The sequence below is a fragment of the Neoarius graeffei genome, chromosome 23 (genome assembly GCF_027579695.1).
Source record: "Neoarius graeffei isolate fNeoGra1 chromosome 23, fNeoGra1.pri, whole genome shotgun sequence".
NCBI classification, from domain to species: Eukaryota; Metazoa; Chordata; class Actinopteri; order Siluriformes; family Ariidae; genus Neoarius; species Neoarius graeffei.
In genome coordinates, this window is record NC_083591.1 from 55340066 (window position 1) to 55352715 (window position 12650).

The 12650-nt window shown below is 41.9% G+C and overlaps 1 protein-coding gene across 1 annotated transcript in view; it reads left to right on the forward strand.

Moving 5' to 3' along the window:
* The first annotated feature begins 7241 nt into the window (after positions 1–7241).
* pex5lb (peroxisomal biogenesis factor 5-like b) overlaps positions 7242–12650 on the forward strand; it is a 110068-nt gene continuing 104659 nt past the window's right edge. Inside the window, exon 1 of the mRNA XM_060905436.1 lies at positions 7242–7369. Coding sequence (XP_060761419.1) covers positions 7242–7369 — 128 coding nt within the window. The remainder of the gene's footprint in view (positions 7370–12650) is intronic.

A 12650-nucleotide genomic window follows, 5' to 3' on the forward strand; every position in this document is an offset into this window, starting at 1 on the left:
AACTTGTTCTACGATGGTGCCAGTGTTGTAGTTGAGTCACTAAACCTCGAGTCCGAGTCCAGTCTCGAGTCCCCAGTGTTCAAGTCCAAGTCATGAAAGAAAATTTCGAGTCGAGTCCACTATTGATCCAAGTCAAGTTTGAGAAAAAGACTCCAACTGCATCATTTGATGGTGGCTGTTGCTGCCTTTATGTGAAAGCGTCTCTGCTACTGTGTTGGACTAACGTTACTGCTTGACTGCCCCATTTTAGTTAATAGGCTACAGATAACAAGCTTGTTCATCACTCAGCAAGCCACACCCACTATCAACAGGGCAAATAATATGAGAGAGGGTTAACACTAGCTAGGTCATCACTCAGCAAGCAAGCCCCACGATCAACAGAGTAACGAACATAGTGTGCCCCTTACTTCTCTGGGCGTAGTCTTACCAAATGGCAACTGAAGTTCAAGGTTGTCCCCATCGTCTCCTCGATAGTTCTTCTACATATGGAACACATAGCAGTGCATTTTTCCCCACTGCACGAGAAGTCTGTAGAAGCAAAGCAGACAATCCTAGGGGCGTTCTCTCCAGGCATTTTAGCGCCATTAGCATTAGTTTGTTCCTGAACATGACATATGAACAGGTGAATGTGCATTCTCTTGCATGAAATTAGTATAAAATTAATGTAGATATAAATATCTTCTGCCAAATTATTATGGCATGTTACAAAAAATAAAGAAAAAATCCAAGTCCTCATCTCCAATTTACGAGTCTGAATGCAGTTAATGTATGAGTCCAAGTCCAAGTCATTAGTGCTCAAGTCCAAGTCAAATCATGAGTCCTTAAAATTAGGGCACGAGTTGGACTCAAGTCTAAGTCCTGGACTCAAGTACTACAAGCCTGGATAGTGCTAGTGCTGATACTGAGTTGGTTCAACTTGTAAACCTTCTAAGAACCAGTTTGCTTTTCCATGCACTAGAGAGCTACCATGGAATCACATCATTACAGAACTGTATACATCTGGATATGTCTCCACTTTCCTAGCAATGCTAGCTTCAAACACAACTATGGCGGACTACTGGATTAGGCAGACTAGATGCTACATTAGTTCTGTTTCTTAAAAATGTTGGTCATGATAGTCTCAATCCCAACCCCTGACATAAGCTGTCCTTGGTTCTAGACCAAGTGTTGCTGCCACTCTTGAACCAGTTTTCTACGACAAAGCCAATTCTTTGGCTGGCATCACACAAAGAACTGGTTGAGATTAGGCAGCAGCTCCAAACAGGCCCTCGAGCTGCTTTAGTGGACTTGGTGGACATATTTGTTTCTGGACTTTCTTTTCTGTGTTACTTTGTTACTTGTTACTTTTCTTTCAGACTGTTTGGTCTGTATTGGGGGAATCAAAATTTTTGATCAGGTCAATTTGGATCATTCAAAAGATTTCATTTTGATTTGACCAGAACATAAATGCAAGATTCACCCTGTAAACATATTCGAGACAGTTTATAGGCTAAACCCTTTTTTATTTTTTAATTATTATGCATATTTTTTTCAAATGCTGACATTCTCAGTGTGAACAGTGATTTCTCTTGCAGATAATTATGGAAAAGAGCTCCGTAGCAGAAAAGAAAGTGAGGATTTACAGTTGCAGAGTTTACAGTCTTGACCTCATTTCTGAGTTATGGTTCGAGAGAGGGGAGGGATATTAGATTACACTTGCACGGTTCAGCTCATTAATTTGAAACCAACAGAATGGATGACTGGAAATGAATAGTCCGCGAAAGGGAGGCTGCGCTGATTAAACCTGGAGTGCCACACTGAGCAACACACCATCAATCATCATAAAAGCCTCTCACAGGCCCCAGGACAGGGGGCTTCTCTGTCTCTCTCTCTGTCTCTCTCTGTCTCTCTCTCTCTCTTCTTTCAAAGCCACCATTAGTTCTGAGCTCTTGTTATAGGAGAGAATGAATGTGCTGTTTGTGTATGGTGTTACACAGATCATTTGTGTTATTTCTTAGGGATTGCTAGCTTTCGGAATCAATAGCATAAAGAATCAACCTGCAGACCAGCTAACAGAAATGCACTGTAAAACATTTATCACATAAAAAAGATCATGGTGGAAGATACTTGGGTGCAGAGACCATGGCATACAAAGAAAAAACCTAGACAGAGCAAAATTTGTTTGGACTCATAACTAGCTACTAAATTAGCTACTAATCTTGAATAATTAACGTGGATAGAAATTCGATGGGGCAGCACGGTGGTGTAGTGGTTAGCGCTGTCGCCTCACAGCAAGAAGGTCCGGGTTCGAGCCCCGTGGCTGGCGAGGGCCTTTCTGTGTGGAGTTTGCATGTTCTCCCCGTGTCCGCGTGGGTTTCCTCCGGGTGCTCCGGTTTCCCCCACAGTCCAAAGACATGCAGGTTAGGTTAACTGGTGACTCTAAATTGACCGTAGGTGTGAATGGTTGTCTGTGTCTATGTGTCAGCCCTGTGATGACCTGGTGACTTGTCCAGGGTGTACCCCGCCTTTCACCCGTAGTCAGCTGGGATAGGCTCCAGCTTGCCTGCGACCCTGTAGGACAGGATAAAGCGGCTACAGATAATGAGAAATTGGATGGAAACAATAACTATAAAAAACATATACAGAAATTCATTCTATAGAAATGAAGCCAAAATTCCTCCACCATGCTGTCAAATTTGGAGACAGAGTGTATGCAGTAAAGACGAGAGTCGAAATCAGGTACACCAACTCATTTGGTAGGCGCCTAGGTGTGAATGAGCGTGTGAATATGTGTGTGTACATGGTTCCCTGTAATGGACTGGCATCCCGTTCGGGGTGTATTCCAACTTTACACCCACTCTTCCCTGAATAAGGCTCTAGAGCCACCATGACCAGGGTTGCCAGAGTTGCCATTTTTAAACTGAATTGGGATAGTTTCAGAAGGAGGTTATGAGTGGAAAAGTCAGGTCAGTGTATGTGGTTTTTTTTTTTGCTAGTTTAAAAATAGTTAATGAAGATTCACTCATTTACTATGCCGCTCACTATGTGGGTCAAAGGTGATCTGAAGCCAATTCGAGCAGACATTGGGAAAAAGGTGGGATACACCCTGGAGAATTCACCAGTCTGTCACGGGAATAGCACAGAAAGACAGACAGCCATTTACATTCACATTCACACCTATGAACAATTTAGAGTAGCCAGTTGATCTAATCCGCAAGTTTTGGACTGTAGGAGGAAACTGGAGAACCTGGAGGAAACCCAAGCAGGTAGCTACAGGGAGAACATCTAAACTCCACACAGAAAAAGAGTTCGGCAAGATAATTTTTAAAAGCAAAAATTCAGAATTAAATATGAATAAATAAACTTTCACAAACAGAAGTTACGCAAAATAAAGTGAAGGTGTAAGTGCAGACAGTGTATCTATGATATTGTGACAGAACCATTTTTGTTTTGTGATATATTGAACAGGGGATTGGCGGCATGGTGGTGCAGTGGTTCCAGGTTTGAATCTCACGGCCGGTGGGGGTATGTCTGTGTGGAGTTTGCATGTTCTCCCTGTGTCTGTGTGGGTTTCCTCCAGGTGCTCCGGTTTCCCCTACAGTCCAAAGACATGCAGTTAGGCTAGCTATCAAGCTTGGAGGTGGATTGGCTCTGCCAAGTTTAAATGCTCTAGACACACCAACGATGGACTGTTAAAGTGTCATCAGTGGTTCCCCTACAGCCCTTGCTGGCTATAGGAAGAAGAACAGGGGATTGAAATGGCATGTTGCCAATACTGAAAATCAGAAATGCATTCACGCCATGGTGAACCTGTTTCCCACACTAACAAGCAAACACACACAATCCTTCAGCAGAACACACTTGGCAAACTGACCTAATGTCATTCCTTAATTTGGAAAAGATCAAATTTTCTCTTAGAGGGTCGACTGAGAAGTTTTAGATTACATGGCAGCCTTTCCTGTCCTATTTTGATAAAATATCTACAGCTCCCATCACTTAGGTAGGAACATTTCCATTATTAGCTCATCCGATCGACAGGTGATGAGTTTATGCCATCATGTGTTGTTTGTTGTCTGTTGTCCATCTGGCATCCGTCCACATTTCATGAAAATCGCTTCTTCTCTCTCAATTGTTCATTGATTTTTATTCTTTTTGGCAGGAAGGTAGGTCTGCCTGGGGTGCATATACTGTAGCTTCTACCCAAATTTACATAATTGCAATTAATAATGAAGATATGGAGTAATTAATCAATCCCTAATGAGCAGTTTCCACACAAATCACTTCTTCTCCCTCAAGTCTTCACCGATTTTGATTCTTTCTGGCATGAAGGTAGGGGTACCTAGGGTGCATAGAACATCTACCCAGATTTGCTTAATTACAATTATTAATGAAGTTATGGAATAATTAATCCTTAATGAGCAGTTCAACAAAAATAATTTCTTCTCAGTCAATTCTTTGCCGTTTTGGATTCTTTCTGGCAAATAGGTCGGTATTCCTAGGGTGGATATAGCTTCTATATATAGCTTGTATATAGTGTATATAGCTTACAACATTTATTGCTCAAGGAAGGTGGTCCACTTTAGATAGTTCCTTCTGGAATAGACAGGGCCGGAGTGAGCTACGCCGTCATTGATGGTCTTGTTTTTCGTATCCAGCTAAACATTCACATTGGTAGAATTAGTTACGAAACCAGAAAGGTTTAGTTATATATGCTAACTACAGTATATGCTTTGTACGTTTTGATGCATTAATTCATAAAAGTGGACCAACTGGGAGGGTGGGATCATTTTTGATGTTTTTCCATCCATCCATTATCTGTAACCGCTTATCCTGTGCTACAGGGTCGCAGGCAAGCTGGAGCCTATCCCAGCTGACTATGGGCGAAAGGCGGGGTACACCTTGGACAAGTCGCCAGGTCATCGCAGGGCTGGCACAGAGACAAACAACCATTCACACTCACATTCACACCTACGGTCAATTTAGAGCCACCAGTTAACCTAACCTGCATATCTTTGGACTGTGGGGGAAACCAGAGCACCTGGAGGAAACCCACACAGACACGGGGAGAACATGCAAACTCCACACAGAAAGACCCTCGCCGAACCCAGGACCTTCTTGCTGTGAGGCAACAGTGCACTACTACACCACCGTGCTTCCCCTTTAGTTGTTTGTTTGTTTTGTTTTATCTGTAACCGCTTATCCCGTGCAGGGTTGCGGGGGGCAAGCTGGAGCCTATCCCAGCTGACCATGGGTGAGAGGCAGGGTACACCCTGGACAAGTCGCCAGCTCATTGCAGGGCTGACACACACATAAAGACACAAACAACCATTCACACTCACGGTCAATTTAGAGCCACCAGTTAGCCTAACCTGCATATCTTTGGACTGTGGGAGGAAACCCACGCAGACACGGGGAGAACATGCAAATTCCACACAGAAACGTCCTCATTGGCTGCTGGGCTTGAACCCAGGACCTTCTTGCTGTGAGGCGACAGTGCTAACCACTACACCACCGTGCTGCCCCTTTAGTGTTTTTTTAATTTATTTTTACCTTTTTTATTGTTGTTGTTGTCTGTTTTTTTGTTCGACACAAATGTAAAAATGGGTGTGATTATACTTGCTTTGAGATGCTTTGGAATGTGAAGTCTCATCTCATCTCATTATCTCTAGCCGCTTTATCCTGTTCTACAGGGTCGCAGGCAAGCTGGAGCCTATCCCAGCTGACTATGGATGAAAGGCAGGGTACAACCTGGACAAGTCGCCAGGTCAGAGCTTCTGTTTGCTGATGATGCCACCCTCATAGCACAATCTGAGGAAGGCTTGCAAAGGCTGGTGGACCTTTTCTCCAAAGCATGCAAAGGATTTGGCCTTACCATCAGTCTGAAGAAGACCCAAGTATTGGTGCAGAACCCAAGATGCAACGCAGAACCGAGTATCACCATAGACAGCACTGTCCTTGATGTGGTCAGCGAATTTACTTACCTGGGCTCTACCATCTCCAATAACCTGTCCCTCAACCAAAAAATAGCCAAACACATTGGAAAGGCTTCAACAACATTGGCTCGCCTCTCAAAACGAGTCTGTGAGAACCACCTGCTCACAACCAGCACAAAAGTGAAGGTATACAATGCCTGTGTTCTCAGTATCCTTCTATACAGATCTGAGAGCTGGCCTATGTATGCAGAGCAAGAAAACAGGTTCAACTCGTTCCACATGCAGTGCTTGTGGTGAATTCTCGGAGTGACATGGAGGGATAAGATGCCCAACCAAGAGGTCCTGGAGAGAACAAAGAGCAAGACACTCCATTCGATCCTTGCACATCATCGCCTCCGTTGGCTAGGACATATTCACTGTATGGAAGATGGAAGGATACCCAAAGACCTCTTGTATGGCGAGCTGTTGACTGGTGCTAGGGGCAAAGGCAGACCCCTACTAATGTTCAAAGACATCTGCAAGCGCGACTTGAAAGAGTTTCAAATCCCGTCTAGATCTTGGGAAGCAGTCACAGAAGATCGGGGCAAATGAAGAAAGGCTTTAAGTCTGGGAGCCAAGGTTTGTGAATAGCATCGTCTTGAGCGTTGGCAGCAGAGAAGAGATTCTCGTAGGTCAAGAACCGGTTCTTCTGCCTATTTTTTTTTTTCATACACTGCACACAACATTTTAATATTTTAACTTTTCAGTGGTGCTATGTTATTGTCTGTCAAGACATATGGCAGGGGGGACCATCATATATGTAGTGGTTAGCACTGCCGCCTCACAGCAAGAAGGTCCTGGGTTCGAGCCCAGTGGCTGGTGAGATGTCAGCCCTGTGATAACCTGGCAACTTTTCCAGGGTGTATCCTGCTTGTCAGCTAGGATAGGCTCCAGCTTGTCTGCGAACAGGATAAGCGGCTACAGATAATGGATGGATGGAAAAACAAAACAAAAATCCGTTTCCTTTATGTGCGGGGATTTAAGAGCAGACCTGGCAACCCCGATCAGGACACAGAAGATGAATGACTGAGCTGAATGTTATTTGCCCATTTGGTTTTTAGTCCTCTCACTGTTACAGGGACAGGATAATGCCCATATTAGGATAACAATTTCCACACTGTAAACATTTATGGCGTTTAAAACTCTTGCGCATGCGCGTTTCATCAGTCAGTCAATTAAAGGTGATGGATGATTCCTGTGTAATTAAGCTTATTGTGCTTTATGTCTGTCACCTGCATACCTGAGTGTTACTGTTATTCTACACTAAAAGCGTGTGCACAAAGTGTATTAATGAGCCATGAGGCGGTTCCTGAGGATGAGGAGGAGGATGAGGAGGATGAGGACCAATTGAAAATCCCTAGCAAAGGGAGGAGAAAGAGTCTGAAGTGGGAGGAGGGCGGTGTGAGGAGTTGGGACAGGTCCTGCAGCGCTGTCAACCTGCCTTGCGGGTTTTTTTTTTAAAGCATGATAACCAGACCCGAGTAGTGAGTTTCAGTGATCCAACATCCTCCTGAGCATCCTCGCATCACATGCACGCGCAACTGGGACACTGCGCGTGACTCCGCAAGAGCCGCATCTCCATCATCTCTTCTTCTTCTTCTTCTTCTTCTTCTTCACCTGAGACTGAGACTGGGTGCTAAAAGTGCAGGAGCTTTGGACTTTGAAGCTCTTGTCCATCCACGGAAGTGAAGATGTATCAGGGCCACTCTCAGGTAAGATGTTTCATCTCGCGCCTTTCCAGGTGTTTATGAGGAAAAAATTTGGCACGTGCCGTGCGTGAGGCTAAACTGAATCATCCGTGCTTTGAGGTAAAGGCGGTCCTCGTTAGTGTTTGTATTTAATCAAGAACAACAACCTCTCCATTGGGCTGTTTGTAGAAATGTGAAGGCACTTCTGAGGAACCTGAGGCGATGGTCATCAGAACTACCAAACATCTGCCCAGGTTGTGGTCCTCCTAATACCAAAATGTCTTCCATAATAAATGAATGCTATGAAATTTCATTCAAAAAGACTTCCTTTAGGGTTTTCCTTTTCATACAGAACCCCAAAACTGAGGATTTTCCTTTCTCTAAAGGAAAAGGTTCCAATAAGTAGTTAAGTACTTAAAGAACCCTTGTGAAACCCAGTTGATAAGACTTCTGAGGAACCTCAGGTGATGACCATCGAGATTTAGAGTAGTCTTGTAGAACCAACCCTGTTCGTGGAAATCTACGTCAGCTCCAATCATAATCGTCCCCACCCGACCATTACCTTAAGAAGTTCTTGGTCAGCTAAAAGAGATGTGTCCAATTTTTTTTGGAGATGAAACCTTCAGGGTTGGTGACCGATGATTTCGAGCTACCAAACATCTGCTCAGTTTGTGTCCTCCTGTCACCAGAATATCTTAATACATTAATGGTATTAAATTATTATTATTATTTTTTTCCCATACAAAAAGTCTTCCTCAAGCATGCTCAAGATTATATTTGTTTGTTCCTTTCATGTGGAATCCTAAAACAGAAACCAGAGGATTTTTTTTTCCTCTTTCAGAAAAGGTTCCAAGTGGAAATTAAAACACTCAAAGAACCCTTGAGGAACATTATCTCAGGAACCACTTTTTATCACATCTTGAGCACCCTTGAGATCTTGTTCCTTTCATGTAGAATCCTAAAATGGAGGAGTTTCCTTTCAGAAAAGGTTCCTCGTAGATCTCATTTAAGAAGGATAAAACTCCCAAAGAACCCTTGAGGAAGCCTTAATTTGAGGAACCACTTTTTATAAGTTCTGAGGAACCCATGGTGATGATTGTGATTTAGAGCAACCAAAAACATGATCTGCTCAGATTGTGTTCCTCTTCATACCTGAATATATTCAATAAATGTTATGAAATTATTTTAAGAAGATGTTTTTTTTTTCAACACTGTCATCTCTTAACCCAGGTTGGTTTGTCCCTTTTAAAGGTTTCTAAAGGTAGAACCCTAAAACAGAAGGTTGCGGAAATGAGGGTAATGCATTTATTTTAGGCAGCAGACCTGGTTTATTGTGAGATTCTTAGAGAAAAATGGTGCCATCTCTTTCTGTGGAAACTCTTCCAGGGTTAAAGGTCCTTAGTTCTTATAGTGGCTCGACTTAAAACGGCTTACTTAATAAGGAAACCTTCTGTTGTTGGAAACTTTGAGAGCAAACCAAAGAATATCAAGACGTCTTTTTATAGATTCTACATCGATCTGTACAGAGGAGGAATCCATATTTTCTACATTTTCCACAAAAAAGTACAATTATGAATAACTAGCTGTGTCCAAAGTGTAGACAACCTCTTAAAGGAGAACTGAAGGCAAATTTTTTATTATCAAAATTCTATTTATCTCATTTTATTAAATATCGGAATGCATTTCTGATCGCTATTTTGTCGCTGCTATAGCAAGTTATGAGTGTTTGAAATATGCTCTGTAATATATCAGTCCATCTGTCAAAGCGATGGCCGTAAATGAGATTCGTTGAGACCTGTGCAAGACATCGTAGGACGGAAGTAAAACGTACAGCGGAAATCAAAGTGACCAACATCTGCCAATGTTGTCAAAAGACGCGCGCGCCCTCTTTCGAATGCTGATGTAATCAAGCCGTAAGTTTTGTCTGTTTTGATAGCAGTCAGGAAAGTTTGAAAAAAGTAGTCAGCAATCATCATTTAAACTCATTTTTGTGCAATACTTCGTTTGGAAAACAGTTTTCAAAATGGCGGCGCTGACACCTGGCTGACACTTGACGTTTCGAAGTCTCACACAAGTCTCGTGAAGATCGCACGGATAAGCAACGCCTGCCGTGGACCAAACGCACTAAATTCAACATAGCTAAAAACCGAATAGGCCGATAAGTATAATATTTAATTGCAATTAGTTGCCAATACGAGTCACAATATACCGTAAGGTTACTAAAAGTAAAAGCGTAATTGAATAACACGTTCATTAAGAAATAAAGCAAGTTTAAAAATGACTTCAGTTCCCCTTTAACACCATATTTATCAGTTTTAAATATTTGTGCTCACTAGGATGTTTGTCGCAGTATTAAAAGTCAATATAAGCGTAAAATTTCATTGCAAAAATTGTAAAGAAGCAGATCCTGGATTCTGATTGGCTGATCAGCTACACTTGGAGTTAGTGGAAAATACAGTCATGCCAAAGTATAAATGGCGCCATAACATTACTGTACATAACTTGTGAAAAATGTTATCAATTCACAAACGTAGGCTAAATACAGATGTGTTTACGTGCAAATAAGGTGCCATGTAAATGAGTTATCATGTGCCACATACTGTACTTGTGTTAGCATACCAGCTTTTAAAAAACCTCACAAAACAACAACAACAATTTGCATTCCCTTGCTTCTGTATGATAATATGGTACAAAGATCATTAGATATCGTCTGAATGTACAATCAACATCCATGTGGTCCACGTCAGCTCACTGTGACCTTCATAGAGTCTGATGAACTCCGATGTCGCCTGCTAGTGCTCACATGACTGATGATGCTGTGCTTGCACTTCATGGGAAGTGCCATCAGGTGCGATTTGCTCCAGAGGTTCTGATGCTTGACGCTAATGCGCTTCCCGTTGCAGCGCTGTGTAAATCAGGGTGTGTGTAGGAAGCCCCTCCTTGTTCTCCATGGACAGAGTGGACAGAATACACTGTTCATGACTGATGGTTTGGGGAAAGTGATGCTGCCTTTATTTGCCAGTAATTGTGCTGTGCAGCAACGATTTACACCCAGAAGGATTTATGATGTGTGTGTGTGTGTGTGTGTTTTTTTTTTAATTACATGACACACTGATGCAAACACACTGCTGCAAAAGAGTAAAAGAGGCTCGTATTAAACCACGGAGTCTGCAGTGTAAGTGTAAGACCATCTCGACAGATGCTTCCAACTGAGAGCTGAACTTATTGTGCTGCATGCCAGATTCACACACCGTGCATTAATTTGACGTATGAAATGAAAATCTTTAATGATGATAGATAGAAATCCTTGTCCTCAGAGACAGTGTGAGGAAGATGTTTCTTTTCCTCAAGGACAAAAAAAAGATAAGAAATGATAGCATCTTATTCATTTCTGGGGAGAAATTAATCCAGCAGATTTGGCATAAATTTAAAGCGTAAGATGAAATCGCAGAACTAATGCATATACAGACTTCTAATAATATACTGTAATAGATACAGCACATAAAGTTACAGTATTTTCTACACCAGTAGTGTTTCAAGTCCATAGTAAGACCAGCGATGTTGTATGGTTTATTGTATAACAGTGGCACTGACAGAAAGACAGGAGGTGAACTGAACTAGAGGTAGCAGAGCTGAAGATGCTGAGATGTTCCTTGGGAGTGACAAATTTGGATAGGATTAGAAACGAGTAGGTATATTAGAGGGGCAGGACATGTAGGACGACTTGGAGACAGAGGAGAGATCCAGGGGATATTGGATTGGGAAAAGAACGCTGGAGATGGAGTTGCCAGGTAGAAGGAAAAGAGGAAGAGCAAAGATGAGATTTATGGATGTGGTGAAGGAGGACATGAGGACGGTTGGTGTGACAGAAGAAAATACAGAGGACAGGAGGAGATAGAGGGACATTATCCGCTATGGTGAGACCTAACAGGAACAGCCAGAAGAAGAAGAAGAAGAGTGCTTCAAGTCCATGAAGCATATCTGGGGGTTCTGTGAACACAATCATTTTATTTAAGTTATTACAGTATATTTAAGGGTCCAAGCACCAAAGTCAACTCAGACTTAATGTGTTTTAACAGCAGAAAGTTAAGAAAGAGAAAGTTCTCTGGCTTAAAAAAAAAAAAAAATTTCAAAATAAATTGATACTGAAGGGGTCCGTAGTGTTTAGTTTAAATTTAAGTTGCTCTTGAGCCGAAAAGGCACCTCCTAACTTATGGCAAAAATATTATTTTTAAAATAAATGTCACATTAATGTCAGCATTTTGCTGTTAGTCTTTTATCACCAATGTTTGACCTGTTAAAAATACAGTATAAAGCTATTTATACAGAATAATTAAAGGAGAACTGAAGTCATTTTTAAACTTGCTTTATTTCTTAATTAACGTGTTATTCAATTACGTTTTCAGTTTTAGGAACCTTATATTGTGACTCGTATTGGCAACTAATTGCAATTAAATATTATACTTATCAGCCTGTTCGTTTTTTAGCCATGTTGAATTTAGTTCGTTTGGTCCACAGCAGGCGTCGCTTATCCGCGCGATCTTCACGAGACTTGTGTGAGACTTCGAAACGTGAAGTGTCAGCCAGGTGTCAGTGCCGCCATTTTGAAAACTGTTTTCCAAATGAAGTATTGCACAAAAACGAGTTTAAATGACGATTACTGCCTACTTTTTTCAAACTTTCCTGATTGCTATCAAAACAAACAAAACTTCCGGCTTGATTACGTCAGCGTTCGAAAGAGGGCGCGCGCGTCTTTTGACAACGTTGGCAGATGTTGGTCACTTTGATTTCCGCTGTACGTTTTACTTCCGTCCTACGATGTCTCGCACAGGTCTCAACAAATCTCGTTTACGGCCGTCGCTTTGACATATGGACTGATATATTACAGAGCATATTTCAAACACTCATAACTTGCTATAGCAGCGACAAAATAGCTGTCAAAAATGCATTCCGATATTTAATAAAATGAGAAAGAGAATTTTGGTAATAAAAAATTTGCCTTCAGTTCTCC